The sequence below is a fragment of the Equus caballus genome, chromosome 11 (genome assembly GCF_041296265.1).
Source record: "Equus caballus isolate H_3958 breed thoroughbred chromosome 11, TB-T2T, whole genome shotgun sequence".
Taxonomy (NCBI): domain Eukaryota; kingdom Metazoa; phylum Chordata; class Mammalia; order Perissodactyla; family Equidae; genus Equus; species Equus caballus.
The window spans coordinates 18,641,842-18,657,722 of NC_091694.1; the positions used below are offsets into that span (position 1 = coordinate 18,641,842).

The following is a 15,881-nucleotide window of genomic DNA, read 5'->3' on the forward strand; positions in this document are numbered from 1 at the left end:
CCTGCCAGTCTTAGCTTTCAGCAACACGGGCCAGTTAACTGCTGCTGCCAACTTGGGCTCTCAGTGTTTACAGAGGCCTGTGAGCGCCTTTAGGCAAATCACTGAGTCTACATAATGCTGCCGGGAGGTCACCCTCTGACACAACATCCCCACCCTGGAGAGACGCCTCTCTGGGGAGTGTGTAGGGAGTGCTGGGGGTGTTCAGAAGACACAGCCTTGATTCCCACCCACAGCCAAACTGGACTCATCTGATAAACTTGGACAAATCAACCACTTAATTTTGACCCTTGGATTATTTAGTTTCTATAATTCAGAGTTCATTCATGCTCACACTTGGAAGAATACAATGTTTACTACATTTTGAAAATGGAGTCTTCAAAAGGGACCCACTCACTAGACTGCTCCTAGCAAAGGACTCTGTACACGCTAGGCACTCAGTTCATGCTTTTACTGACTTCCAGACTCCTGGCCCAAATACATCATTCGACTGTGTAACAGGCGGCTCTAGATGCCCCCGTAACGGATCCGTGAGGCAGATGAAGCGGAAATGGCTACATCAGGCTGAGCTGAAGACAGCACTGTCAGGATTGACCATCTAACTTTCTTTCACTCAACCCTTTAACTGAACACCAACAGTGCATCAGACATTGTGGGCTAGGAAATAGCAGGGGAAAAATGAGACATTATCAAGGTGCTCAGGATCACAAACTGGAAAGCTCAGGCAGTGACAGGGACACACAGCAGGGAAGCTTTTGGCTACTTCCTATTTATAACCTGGCTCCCAAATAGGTCTGCTGGGGAGAGGCTATATTTTTCTTCCCCAGTTTAGAAATTGGCCTGTTGATTTATTCACAAAGTAGCCCTTTTGAATTAGTTTAATATAAGTCAATCCACTTCCAGTTCACTGCCACGTATAATTTTTGAGCCTACAAGGCAGAGGGCCAGACCTTTGGAAAGTACCAAGGATTCCTACTCTAGTCTTGTCTAGGTGCTAGGCAATTTTCCTTGTCTTGTTTTAAATTTACACCTTTTCCAAAATACACTTTATAACTTCAGAATATTTTTACTTAATTTTTTTCCCTAAATGATTTCCACAGATAAGATACTGGTGGTCTTCCCCGTTGTATTATAATAATCTCAAGGTCCAATCTTTCCATTTAGGCCAGTTACTACATCCTGTATACAACAAGCATTTCCGTTCATGCCTTCACCACATGTTCACAGAATCCTAGAATATGCCGGTTCTGTGGCAGAAGCTGTGAATGAAATGGACACAGGTCCTCATCATCATGGGCACCAAACAGACAAGTAAGCCGGCATGATGAGAGCCCACGACAATGAAGTACAGGGTGCCACAGGACCTGCAGGGGCAGGGAGGGGCATGTCAGGAAAGACCTCTCAGAGGAATTATCTAAAAGTGCGACCTTAAGGATAATTAGGAATTAGGGGGAGGTGGACTGGGTGGGATAGGGAGGGTGTGTGCACAGAGGGGTTAGTATATGTAAAGGACTGGAGATGAAGGAGGGGAAGTGCAAGTACATGAGGCTGGAGAGGAAAGCTCAGAACCATCATGGCGGGCCTTGCAAGCTACCACAGAGGCTGGACTTTATCCTCAGAGCCGCAGGACATCCTGAGGAGGTTTTTAAGGGGCAGGGGAGGAAAAGACTGACATCTTTCGATTTGCATTTTACAACAAACAATGAATAAGTGCTTGTCAAGTGTCATTACTGAGTGAACTCTTACACAATATTCAAATAGTAAGACTTTATCTTTTGAAAAGCCAGCTCTCATAGGTTATCTGAAGGCTGTTTGGTACCTGTAAGACATGCAGACAAAGCAGAGTTATAGGAAACATTGAGAAAGCAGAAGCTACTTTTAACAGACCCACAGTCTGGGGTGCCTGTGAAACTGAGAAGTGGCTCAAAGCTCCCATACTGTCCCCCTGCCAGTGCCCAGCATCATGGCTTCTGCCTGTGAGGAGTGGCCTGCCCTCCTCCTAATGGCTCTCAAGCACTTCCCGTGGAGCAGGTGCGGGAGGCTCCGCAGAGCACCGCAGGAATGCAGCCAATTATCTCCAGGCCACAGAGAACAGTGACCAACTGAGGAGGACACTGGGAACTTTAAAAGAAAATCCTGGACTTTCCAATGGGTTTCTTTCTCTACAGTCTTCCCCTAAAATTCTCTCTCTGCCTTCCAACATCCAAGATCCAAAACCAAGCACCACAGTGCAAATGTGAAGGACTTGGGAGAAAAGACCGCCTGAAATTTGGGAGACTGCAAACCACACGAGCAGGCCGAGGACAAGGGTAAGAGTGTGGAAGCTTCTCTCTCAGAGCCCAGAGCAACCAAGTGCAAGCCCACACTCTCCCTTTGCTGGTCCCTTCTGTACGCTCATCTGAGAGTGGCCAGATTCCAACTCACTGAGGTCAGACCAAAAAAAAGGTATTCTGCGCCCCTCTACTAGAGTGGGAAAATGGGTGACTTTTAAAAAGCAGAACAATAGGATCTGAAAAGAGGGATCGAGAGTTTATTTGGGAGCACAGAGAACTGTTATACAGTCTAAAACAGTTGCTGTTTAGAAGGCTTTTCAATGGTGAACTTAGGATGATTTTAAACTACTCAAGAATTCTAGGTCTCTTTAGTGGAATACAATCTAATTAGAACTCTCCCAACAAGGTGGGAAGTGCTGTCAACACTGTACACTTGGCATGCATGAGTTTTACAATCATCAGCCCCTACTTGAGTGAAAAACTTATGGCAAGAAGCTCTAAATTGCACTACCCTAAGGAAACTCCGGAGAACTAGGATGACACCTCAGCCACGCGGACCAACCGATGCCTGCAATGCGGGACTTCCTAAAGGCTGACTCACAGACACAAAGGAATCCTTCATTTGGGCTTGACCGACCACAGATCTGAAAGGGAGACGGGTCAGAAGCTCAGAGCGACCGCCCTCTCGGAGACCCACACCACATGCTGCACACAAGGCACAGCCAGAAGGAACGGAACTGAGCTTCGTTCCACCTTCCTGAGAGCATCAGGGCCCCTGTGAGCAACTGTGTGGCTTTCTCAAGAACTTTCTGAGAACAAAACTGGAACACTTTCTACATTTACAGGGAGAGAAACTGAGGCAAACAACAAAGGGTAACTGGATTGAAGAGGAACAAAAGTCCATTAATGCCAGTTTGCCTCTTCACTAGGTCCCACTGCCTATGAAGAATGGAGCTAAGTTACCCATTTGCAAATTCCTGATGAAAAATCAAATCAAACCAAAACCCCAAAACCCTATCTGCAAACTGACCCAAGATACCTGGCAGCCACCGTAAAATGCCTCTTCATGCATTTCACTCAGAGGCGGAGTGTGTGGCTCTCTGCATTCTTCCTGCTCCTTGGCAGAGTGGTCACCAGGACTCCAGTCCAGCATTACTGTGACCCAAAGCCTTGTGGGAGGGCTTAGCCAGTGGGCCTGGGACCTGACTGACCCGGGCAGCCAGACAGACAAGCCTGGATCACGACAGAGTTCTGGAATAGTGCCTGCTGCCAATCCACTACTCAGACCCATCCAGGCAGTGCTTTGCTTTCCACCCCGTGGAGGCACATCTCAGCTTCCTTCTGGATTGCGACTAAGCTGTCTTAGAACTGCATCTGCTCTAGAGCAGAGCCTCTCAAACGTTCAAAGTGGACACAATTCCCCTGTAAGTTCTGATTCCGCAAGTCTGGAATCAGACTGTGCTTTTCTACCAGCTCTTAAGCAAAGCCCATCCTGCTGCTGAGGGGTACCCGCTGGGTAGCAGGCTTCTGTACTGCATACTCCCTACTTCAGTAGTAGATTCTCCTTGTCACAGCTGCCCACTCCTCCCCACCAAACATACTGTGAAGTCTGTGTTTCTGGAAGGGAGCAGTAACACGGACAACCTGAAGATCACATACATTTGGTGTTGGAACACATTTTTCCAGTCTTTTCTGGAATCCTTTTAGATTTTCTGCTTTACCACCCTTTAAGAGTTCATTACAGCTTTTTCTTTTTCTTTTTTTTTAAGGAAGATTAGCCCTGAGCTAACTGCTGCCAATCCTCCTCTTTTTGCTGAGGAAGACTGGCCCTGAGCTAACATCCATGCCCATCTTCCTCTACTTTATACGTGCACGCCTACCAGAGCAAGGCTTTTGCCAAGCGGTGCCATGTCCGCAGTCGGGATCCGAACTGGCGAACCATGGGCTCCCGAGAAGCGGAACACATGAACTTAACAGCTGCACCATTGGGCTGGCCCCTCACAGCTTTTTTAAGGGGTGCAGAACAAACCTGCATATGGTATGCCAGGTGTTGAACCATCACTGTTAAACAAAATGTCACATTACCTTGCATTTAGCAGGCATGCATTGGCTGAGAAGCAAGGAAAGGAGCTGGGGACTTGGGCCCAGTCCAGGATTAAACATTTGCCCAGATAGACAAGATAGTCTTTCTATAAAATCTATGTGGGAAGAGAGACCCATGGGCACACAACCCTACTCATAATGTGCCTATGTACTGTTTTTCTCTGTAGATCTATACTGGATGATGATGGACTAAAACAATCATTATTTATTCTCAACGTGTGCTACTGTGAAACAATATGGTCTCCGAACAACAGTCTTTTCTATACTGCGTTTTGAAGACTACCCTCTAAAAATAACCGCCAAGGAATTCCAGGAGTCTACAGTCTTCCCTCACAAATTTAGCATGGAACCCTTAGCATGGCTAAGGCATATCCCTCACCCTCGCCCAGGGAAGAAAGCGCATACATACCCAGTTTGGGGACAGGCTGTGTGTCCCAGAACTGGTAGCTTCGCTTGCTAGCTTCCTCCATGGTTTTGGCAGGTCCCTGACCCACTGAAAACAATTCAATGGCCTTCTGTATTTCCTGGATCCTCTCTGCTGGCAAAGAGTTCATCTGGACAAGACAAAGTTGTGGAGAGAAAAGGCCCATTATGTTAATAAGCACTTTTGATTAATTGTAATTCAAGAGTTAAGGGGTATAACTCAAAGAAGGGGTGCGGTTCCTCTGTCCTAATCCCAGAGGTCACACATTGTACGCCAACTGGACAAAGAGTGGGTGCTTCCTACAGGGTTCCTCTCCTTCTCAGTCTTTTGACGTCTGATGGCAAAAGTAATACATGCTGAGGGGACCAGCCTCGTGGCCGAGTGGTTAAGTTCACGCGCCCTGCTTCGGCGGCCCAGGGTTTTGCCGGTTTGGATCCTGGGCGCGGACATGGCACTGCTCATCAGGCCATGCTGAGGCGGCGTCCCACATGCCACAACTAGAAGGACCCACAACTAAAATACGTACTGGGGGGATTTGGGGAGACAAAAAAAAAGCAGAAAAAAAAAGTAATACATGCTCAGTATAAAACCTCAAACAATGCAGAAATGCATAATACATACATAAAGTAAAACCCCAACAACCTCATCGCTCAAATATAATCCTTGTCATCAACAGTCTTAATCTGGGAGGTAGGTTGAGAGGAGGCAAATACAATTTCAGATTTTTTTGGATGCAAGTTCCAAATACATACAAAATTTTCAAAAGCTAAAATTGGATTATATACTATTATTCTACAAGCTGCTCTTCTTTAAAAATTATGTCTTAGAGACCTTTCCATGTGGACAGAGACCTGCCCATTCTAACAACTGAGTCCACCTTGTGCATGGACCACAATATATTCAGCCAACCCCCTACCGATTGGCATTTTGGTGGTATTGCTCTTCCGTTTTACAAACAACGCTATAATGAAGTTTTTGTACGTCTATTTTTGCCCACTGGGATATGTATTTCTATGGGATAAAGTCTAAGAAGGGAGGCTTGCTAGGCCAAAGGACATGCACATTTGAAATTAATTATATACATCATCAACTTGCTCTCTAAAAAGAGAATATCAATTAATAACCCAATGAACAGTCAGTGAGGGTGTGTTTCTCCAGACCCTCAGCCTTACATTTACCAAATCTTAATCTCTGCCAATCTAGGAGAAAAAGAATATTGCTTTAATTTTCATTTCTTTCATTGTGAGTTTAACTATCTTTCTATATAATGATTGAACATTTATTTTTTTGTAAACTACCTACTCATTTCATTATTTAAATTGACTGATTCATGTATTGTAAGTATTTCCCAGTTTGTTGTTTATCATTTTGACTTTTACAGAAAAGTTTTAAACTGTCAATTAAAAAAATAGTCAATTTTGGGGCTGGCCCCGTGGCCGAGTGGTTGGGTTCGCGTGCTCTGCTGCAGGCGGCCCAGTGTTTCGTTGGTTCGAGTCCTGGGCACGGACATGGCACTGCTCATCAAACCACGCTGAGGCAGCGTCCCGCATGCCACAACTAGAAGAACCCACAACGAAGAATACACAGCTATGTACCGGGGGTCTTCGGGGAGAAAAAGGAAAAAATAAAAAATCTTAAAAAAAAAAATAGTCAATTTTCCTTTTATGGCTTGTGGGTCTTATGTCAGGCTTAATTAAGATGATAAAAACACCTAATTTTTTCTAGTACTTTTACTTTATGACTTCTTTTTCTTCATTTAGGTTGTGAAGGAAAGGAAGAATATAAGCCAACATGTTTATATTGCTTATTCCTGGGAGGTGGGACAATATGTGATTTTAATTTTCTTTGTCTTACTAGTTTTTTTTCCTAAATCCTCTATAATGAACTGCATTACTCTCATAATGAGAAAAACAGAAGGACTATATAAATGGTGTTTTGTTAAAACTTTATTTATTTACTTTTTTTGAGGAAGATTAGCCCTGAGCTAACATCTGCCGCCAATCTTCCCCTTTTTTGCTGAGGAACATTGGCCCTGAGCTAACATCTGTGCCCACCTTCCTCTATATGTAGGATGCCTGCTACAGCATGGCTTGATAAGCAGTGTGTAGGTCCATGCCCGGGATCCAAACCCACGAGTGCCAGGCAGCCAAAGTGGAGCACGCGAACTTAACCACTACACCACTGGGCTGGGCCCTAACATTGTCTAATTTCAAAGTGAACCATTTTGATATAGACTTGCTCTCAAATCCCCCTGCAGTCATCCGAACGCCCACCTCCAGACAGACAGACAGACAAACATCCCTAAAGCCACACATGGGCTTAGGCTAGAACTCCTGACTGAAAGACTTGGCTAGGCCAGCTCTCTTATCTTGAAAATGCGAAGATGCCCCACCTAACCTTGTAGGGATGCTGAAGGTTTGAGTTAATTTAAACGGAGTGCTTGACAAGAGCCTAGCCAACATGGTGGTCAATAATGGTGGCATTTTTTTTCATAGTGGGTTCGATATTGAAAATAGTAAAAAATTACTTGAAGCCATTATCTCAATAAGGTAGGAGATTCAAGTTGGAGCACAACATCTGAGGCATTAAGTCAAGTGTGTGCATACTGAATGAGACTGGATTTCTTAGGAGGCTTACAAACTGTTTTGGAGGCAATCCTAAAAGAGGAATTCTGGATATGTTTTGAGCTTCCTCCAGGGCCTACTTTGAAGAGGAGAGCACTTACCTGAAAGAAAAGGTTTTCTTTTTTTAATGTTTTATTTAGGAAGCAAAACAATCCTTTCCCATACCTCTGGGTTTCATGTCAGTGTGTCAGTCTCAGGTCGTAAGCTCTAGGCCAGTGGTTCTCAACCGTGGAACTTAGAAAGTGACTCGGTGGGACTCTCGGTTTCCATTACAATGACCATGGCAGTAAGAGGACGCCGGCAGTATATAAAGGTCGGCCTTAAAAAGAACTGCTCTTTCATTCTCATAGCAGTGGGGGCTTAAGAGAGAAAAGGCTGAGAACCGCTGCTCTAGGCAATGGGGCTATCACCATGTCACCTAGCACAGCGCCACACGCGGTTATGTACCTGGACAATCTGAGGGGCACCACGCCTGCAGGTCAACGTCTGACCTGCTGTGTCTTTTAAGGTACGAGAGCAGTTTCATCACCTAGGTCTGGGGCAGCAGAGGCATCCAACTCCTCCATCTTGAAGTAACACCATGGAGACTGTCAATCTAAACCGTTCCTATACATCTAGCCCAAAACTGTCTGTTCTGAAACAGCGACTCTCAGTCCCAAGCAAACAGAGCCTCCTTGTTACCTTCACAGGCTGATCCTGGGCTGAATCGGTTTCACTGCCTTTCTCTTTCTTCTTTTTTTGTTTCTTTTTCTTCTTTTTGGCTCCAGTGTCATTGGCTGGACTCAAACCACTGTAAGAGAAAGCAAATACTGATGCAGGGTTTTAAAAAATCGTCTGTTTTGAGCTACACTGACAAAGAGCTTTCTGTGGAGCCAGACCCTCCTTCATCAAGTCTTTGGCTTCAGAAGCAGACTCGAGAATCCAGGTTCCCAGAAGGGACACTTGGAGGCCACCAGTCAACACAGCTCTCCTCCCCATTCCCACCAGCTCCCAGGGAGGGAACACTGTGCAAGGAATGTCCTATTTGTTTGAAAGGACCTTTTCCCTTCTTGCTTTTATTTTGCGTGTTTATTTTCTTTAGATTGCCAGGTTGCTGGCACCAAAGGCAAATGATACTTGTTAACAGGGCATTCACACCACCAACTCTTCCTCAGAGCCCCGAATTTAAAAGAATGTCAGCCCAAAGTGGTCTTTTTGGAAACCCTTCCTCATCCTCACTCCCACCCTCCCAGTGCATCAGGTTTAATGAGTTTCGCAACTGGATCCAAAGCACAGCGCGGCACTGGAAAGGGGGCGCAGAATGGGCAAAAAGCAGTTTACCATTGCTGTGCTCTGTGTCCAAAAGAGTCAAATAATCATGAGCAATGCCTAAATCAGGCCTGCAGGATTGAGGACAACTGTCAGTTGGCTCAGACCGGGTGATCACCACAGGCAAAACCCAGCACTAGGAATCTGGGGAAAACGACAACAATGAAGTACCCAGCCACTCCTGCCACGAAGAGATTACATGAAACATGCGTGTGCATGCCAACATGGTAAAAGGGACTTCCTCATCTCACTTTCCCTCTGCATGACACACACAATGAATGCAGCAAAAACAGTTTCTTGGCACATTTAACAGCTTCCTATCATCTTCTATTATCATTTTCTGTATTCTCTCTCAATATCTTTATTGAAAGACAAATCACAGATTATACTGTGTTTCTCTGACATTTTCCATTCATTCACTCCCTAATGTTTTCTCCCAATTCTTGTTGATTTCAGGATGATGGTTCTGATTCTGGGTTTCCTTCATTTTATTGATGAATTTTAAGGTTCATCTCGCAGCTTGCTTTCCTAATTACTGCTGTAGTTGGTTTCTGCCACGTCTAAATTGATTGTGGCATTGTTAGTCTGGGAGTGATGCCCAGTATCACTCTGCCATTCTCCATGGAAATCTTCCATTTAAAAAGTCAAAATTAGGAATCCAATTTGAGAGTACAGTGAACCATAATCTGCAGGATCAGCTAAACTCAGGGTAAGGTTTTAGCTGTATATACTAGATAAATAATTTTGAAATAATTGAAACAGTATAAAATACATTTTCCCATACTCTTATGACAAATACCATTTAAGCTTTATTTTACAATTCAGAAAGCCTTCATGATCTTAAAATGCCTTGGGGTTATTATGAATATTAATTATCATTTCATAGCAAGTGGTACTGTGTAGGCAGAAGGCAGTCTGCAACTATGAGCTGCCATTTCCTGTTGTAGAATGTCTCCAGACTCACCCCTTCCTAGTGCTGGGAGGAGCACTGGCAGTTAAGACTTCATGACCTTACACTTGGACTAACGTTACCTCCAGCCTTTACTGGAGCTCCCTGACTGCACAACCTTTCTGAGTCTCCTAAACTCTATACAGCTGTGGCACTCGCCTCTGTGAAAATGGCTTTCCATGTGGCCCTCCCATGCTTGAAAGCCTACAGTGGCAGCAGCTTCTTAACCTGGAAGGCATCAAGCCCAACTTTTCCCGAGGCCCATCACACTCAGTTCCCATCTAGCTCATCCACCCTCACCTCCCTCTGCTCTGCACCCATCTGCAGGTCCTTTCATTAGGCCCCTGACACAAAGACTGTGAAGTCAGGGAGAGCCAGCAAAGCCTAGAGGTTAATTTTTCTTTCCTGCTTTTTCTCCCCAAATCCCCCCAGTACATAGTTGTAAATTTTAGTTGTGGGTCCTTCTGGTTGTGGCATGTGGGACACCACCTCAGCATGGCCTGACAAGCGGCACCATGTCCACACCCAGGATCCGAACTGGCGAAACCCTGGGCCACCGAAGCAGAGTGCACAAACTTTTAACCACTTGGCCAAGGGGCTGGCCCCATAGAGGTTACTCTAGTCCAAATGTAAGGTCCTGAAGTGGAGATGCAAGTGCACCTCCTAGGCATTATGCTAATGACACAGAAGGCCTACCATGCAAGGAAGACAGACAACATTCAGAGGGGGAACAAACTGAATGCCTAAAAACCAGATGCTCAGCGAAACTCCCAAGGCCATGGCAGAGAACAGGAACCATAAAGTCATTTATCGCCTGAAGATAATTTTTTTCTCTTAATAACTCAATTTTGCCATCACACACAGGCCCGTTTGCAGCCTATGACAACAACTCTATGCAGTTTTCTTATTCCACAGACAGTGTGACTTCAGTCTCATGACTACATGCAGCATTATAAGGTTTAAACTGTCTGCTGTTAGGAGACAGAGCAGCGTCCCCCCTATTGCACAACAGAGAAGTCTTTATTCACCTCAGCTTAAGGAACGAATTTTCTGGTCCCAGTACATGAACTACCATAAGAATCATTTTTTATAATTCTGTGGAAAAAAGAATGAAAAAGGCCAACGTGAAGAATTGCTGCACATTAACCATTTGGATATTTACTAAACACAACTTCACATAAGGAAAACAGAAGAAATTCCTCCAAATTTAGACGTCTTTATAAATGTGCAAAATGGGGGCGGCCCGGTGGCGCAGCGGTTAAGTGCACACGTCCGGCTTCGGAGGCCCGGGGTTTGCCGGTTCGGATCCAGGGTGCGGACATGGCACTGCTTGGCAAGCCATGCCATGGTGGGCTTCCCACATATAAAGCAGAGGAAGATGGGCACGATGTTAGCTCAGGGCCAGTCTTCCTCAGCAAAAAGAGGAGGATTGGCAGCAGCTAGCTCAGGGCTAATCTTCCTCAAAAAAAAAAATTAAAAAAAAATAAATGTGCGGGGCTGGCCCTGTTGCCAAGTGGTTAAGTTCGCGTGCTCCACTGCAGGCAGCCCAATGTTTCGTTGGTTCAAATCCTGTGCGCGGACATGGCACTGCTCATCAAACCACGCTGAGGCAGCGTCCCACATGCCACAACTAGAAGGACCCACAATGAAGAATATACAACTATGTACTTGAGGGGCTTTGGGGAGAAAAAGGAAAAAAAAATAAAATCTTAAAAAATAAATAAATAAATAAATGTGCAAAATCACTAAAACACTACCTTCCTGCCTTTGCTCCTGCTTTTCAGTGGAGACACTTCTGTGCAGCCATCTCCTCACGGACCCCAGTTTTATGGAAGGATCCTGGGCTGAACTCTCGCTCTGTTTTATGCATTACTAATACAAGTGCCTGGCAAACTCCAAGACCCAAACTAAAAAAACCAGAGAGTGAACTTCATTTTCCTTGCATTGGCTTGAATGTGCATATGCAGCTACTGAGCAACAATCCTGTTTCAACTTGCACATCAAGCATACAGAGACAGCAGAAGAACAAAGGAAAGACAAGTTAAAAAAAAAAGTCATTTTTACTAAGCTACCAGGTATTGAGCCACGTCCACGAGAACACATTACGAGCTCACTCTGGTCTTGGAGTCAACACCCCAAACAGGAAGAAAACTGACTCAGCAAAGAGACTTCCAAGGAGCCCACTAGGGTTAGCTTTCAAGGTGATTATAATAATTTTAATTATTCATAAGAAACCAAGATCAGAGGCCTTGAGAGTAGGTCCTCAAGAAGCATCCTAGGAAGTCAATACCATTTCACAAAAGAATACCCTCAATTCGGAGTGGAGGAGAACCAAAACAGAGCACCCCACAGAAGCCAGGCTAGACCTTCTCTAAGAATTCAGCATCATTTTCAAAGGGACCTCAAGTCCATACCCACTGGGCGGGTATCCCAGGGCATGCTGGGATTCTGCAAATTGAAACGGAAATCTCTCAGAGATCTTTCTAAGCCTGCCAGTCACCTAACATACTCCAAAGAGATTGGCCAGAACCCTGGAATACAGCAAATCAAAGTCCAACTTTGGTTCATATGATTCCAAAATAACGAGCAGAGAACTAGTCAAACTTGCCTCCTTTTATCAGGGGGGTGTGTGTGTGCCTACAATGGAAAAGGAGATGGGAGTTCACATAAAAATTTTGAAATTTACATTGTAAAGTACAGTAAAGTTGATCAACTCAAGTCATTAATGACTAACCTAGTGAATAAGCAGAATGATAGGCCCAGGAACAGGGAAGAAAAGGAATTAAGAAACGCCATTTTTTAATGAAAGGCAAAATATTCTAAGTTCAAACATATAAGCAATCCTATGGCTGCTCTGGTATAAAGTCAGGGCTGGGGGAGGAGATGGAAAATGAACTGCAGTACTTATTTCCAGAAACAGAATGCAGCGGCAGGGTGTGCAAGTGGGCGGGAGGGAAGGGCCAGCTGACACAAGCAGCGAACTTCCAGACAACATGAGCAGTAAGGGTTCGTAACAGAGGCATCCTCTCACTCCTACTGGGTGACAAAATCCACTCAAAGGTGTGTGGCTGAGGAACTGAGGAGCTGTTTTTGTGCGAGCTAAACCACCAGAGCTGGAAGGAATTCAGGGCCATCTGGCTTAACCTGTTATTTACAGAAGAGGAAACCAAGGCCAGAGACGTGAGGCAAACCGGTCTTCAACTAACCAACTAGTACCCAGGGACAAGCCACTAATCTCTAAAGACTTGGCCCATTCCTCCGCAAACATTCCCTGTAAGAATTTACCTGAGACTCTTCCAAAGCCAAAAGAACATGGTTTCATTACAGAGGGAGGGCCCTAGCACAAATTTCTGTGTGTCAGACGAGCAGGTATTCAAGCCATGAGGGGAATGAGCCATGCTTGCTCCAGGAAGCTTCCTCTAGCTCACGGAGGCCTGTCGGTTTTAAGATTAGGATCACCCAAACAATTTAATTCTTTATATTAATAACGTGTTGCTTCCTGGCTTCCCAATGAGATTAAAAATGTCCTGAGTACAGAGACCACATCTTACGCAGCTGATTCCCACAGCACCTCGAGTTGTGCTGAATACGCAGTTAAGAGTTAAAGAAATACGTGCTTGACTGATGCTTTCCAGGCATAATGGACTAAAATAAAACCTGGAAAAGCTGGAGCCCAAAAACAGGTCAGCAAAACATCTTCGGAATATTTCCACAGGACAGCTGGGTTAATATTCTATGAAAGCAGGTGGAGAGGCTGTGATCCATTGAAACACTGGTTGAGACTTTAAATTATCATATTTCTTATTACATTATCAACTTTCTTATTCATTGTCTTCTCCCTCCTTAGGACCTGTCCTAGTCCTATAAGAGTTAAAACAAAAAAGCTCCACTGTAGCTACTTCAAATGGTTCCAATGTCCTAAACACAAGCCACAGGCTTAGTTTTGATTATGAGATCAAAAGAAAAAAGCTCAGAAAATAAAACACACAACTTTTGGTCACTTTTTTCCCACCCCTAAAAACTATATGTTAATTCTTTGGGCTAAAATTCAAAATTTCCGGAGAAACTTACTGAATAAATCCTAGCCTCTAATATCCTCTTGATTCCACTTTTAGACATCAGGAAATCCTTCTGCAAGTCACTTAACTCCTGACATATACCTTCATCAGCAACCCCATTAGTACTCAGAAGGCCCAAAGAGAGGTGAAGGAAGCGGCATTTACAACGGTGCCCAGGTGGAGAGCACATGGCATGCACATCAGCACCAATCCTCTGCACTGCCATGACTGCAGGATCACAATGCAGTACTCAAATTCAGCAAATTCCCACCAATTAGTAATTTATATAAAAAACTGCTTGTGAGGGGCTGGCCCCGTGGCCGAGTGGTTAAGTTCGCGCGCTCTGCTGCAGGCGGCCCAGTGTTTCGTTGGTTCAAATCCTGGGCGCGGACGTGGCACTGCTCATCAAACCACGCTGAGGCAGCATCCCACATACCACAACTAGAAGAACCCACAACGAAGAATATACAACTATGTACCGGGGGGCTTTGGGGAGAAAAAGGAAAAAATAAAATCTTTAAAAAAAAAAAAAAACTGCTTGTGAATCCTAAATGACGGGAGAAATAAAAACACTTTAGTACTGCCATTGAGATGCCCTAGGAGGCCTGTGAAAAGAGGAGCAGGTTGTGGGAAGGGATTACAAGACTGCTTTTACTGCCACTCTCTGCCCTCCCTGGGATAGTTAACCAGAGTTTTGAGGGGGAACAAACCAATCGCTGTCATGGAGGAAAACTTGTTTTTTAGGGGTCACAAAAGCTCTGATATACTAAACAATTTACAATGGGAATGAGACAGAAACGTAAATTCCACACCCTCTGGGTTGGTTTGGTGAGCTAGACTATAACCTGGCAACTCCAAGGTCAAATCAAATGCTACTCAGAAACCATTTTCGGTGATTTTTCTGAGCAATGATTCAATGCTGGCAGTAATTTCACACACTAGAATGACCTCTGAGAAAGATATTAGTCCCTCAAGGAGAGTTTAAAGAGGCCAGCCGCCTCCATCACCAACTGGCTCCCTAGTTTGGGAAAGTCCATCAGTTCCTGAATGGATCCAAAGAGAAGATTCTCACTGGTGTAGAGTTAGGATGTAGAAGCCAATGCAGGAGGGAAAAGAAATCCAGGGGCCGGCCCAGTGGCACAGCGGTTAAGTGCACACGTTCCGCCTCGGCGGCCTGGGGTTCGCAGGTTCGGATCCCAGGTGTGGACATGGCACCGCTTGGCAAGCCATGCTGTGGTAGGCGTCCCACATATAAAGTTGGAGGAAGATGGGCACGGATGTGAGCTCAGGGCCAGGCTTCCTCAGTGAAAAGAGGAGGACTGGCAGCAGATGTTAGCTCAGGGCTGATCTTCCTCAAAAAAGAAAGAAAAAGAAATCCAGCAAGTTCAGAACGGATCCTCAGTGGGGACAAAGGAAGAGGTGGAGATGCAAACCCCAAGCTTCATTACAGAAGCGAGCTCAGTCTGTGTAAGTGCAGTCTGCACGAGATAATCCACAGAAAGGGCTCAGCACAGGGCCCAGCACACAGTAATAATAGCAAAAGATGACATTTATTGAACACACTCAACAACAGTGAATCCCCTCAGCTGCCTCTCAAAGTCAGCAGCAGCAGAAAAATTTCTGAAGCGAGTACGGACCCTGTTCAAGAATTTTCGTTTATTTTTTTTGGTGCTCTCATTAGAAAACGCCATGTTTTGCGTGCCTTAAGTGCAGCAAGCACAAGAGCACCTTCCTTGAGGGACTGGAAGAGAGGCTTGTCGGGCAGATTTCAGATAAAAGGTTAAAGAGGAAGAGCTAAAGAAACAGCCTCCTAAAGTTACTAAATCTACGGTCCAAAAATCTATGGACCATGCAGGGAAAGGGTTAATTGCAGCCTTCATAAAGCTGGGGAATTTCAGAGTGAGCACATTAGTTAAACAATGTGAAAAATCAGCAAAAATGGGTTGCCATGAGCAGCACTCGCCCTGAAATAGGCTCTCATTTACTCTTCATTTCTTCTGCTTTCCAGTCTCTTCTCTTTGAAGCAGCTCTTGATTAGTTTCTTTTTTAATTGCCACTTAATTGGGAAATAAAATTAGAACACTTATTTGATATCAGTGATGAGGTTTCTCTTTTCATTTCTGCTTTGATCTAGTTTTGAAAAAC

At 44.8% G+C, this 15,881-nt stretch overlaps 1 protein-coding gene across 3 annotated transcripts in view; it reads right to left on the minus strand.

Annotated features, from left to right (window-relative positions):
• NMT1 (N-myristoyltransferase 1) overlaps positions 1 to 15,881 on the minus strand; it is a 33,302-nt gene that overhangs the window by 12,600 nt on the left and 4,821 nt on the right. For all 3 annotated transcript variants that reach the window (XR_011422877.1, XM_014739669.3, XM_070226094.1), the window contains 2 exons: positions 8,103 to 8,211; positions 4,783 to 4,927 (listed from right to left, as the gene is read on the minus strand). Coding sequence is in view for 2 of the 3 variants with exons in the window: in XM_014739669.3 (XP_014595155.1) it covers positions 4,783 to 4,927; positions 8,103 to 8,211 (254 nt within the window). In the remaining variant the exon portion in view is untranslated. The remainder of the gene's footprint in view (positions 1 to 4,782; positions 4,928 to 8,102; positions 8,212 to 15,881) is intronic.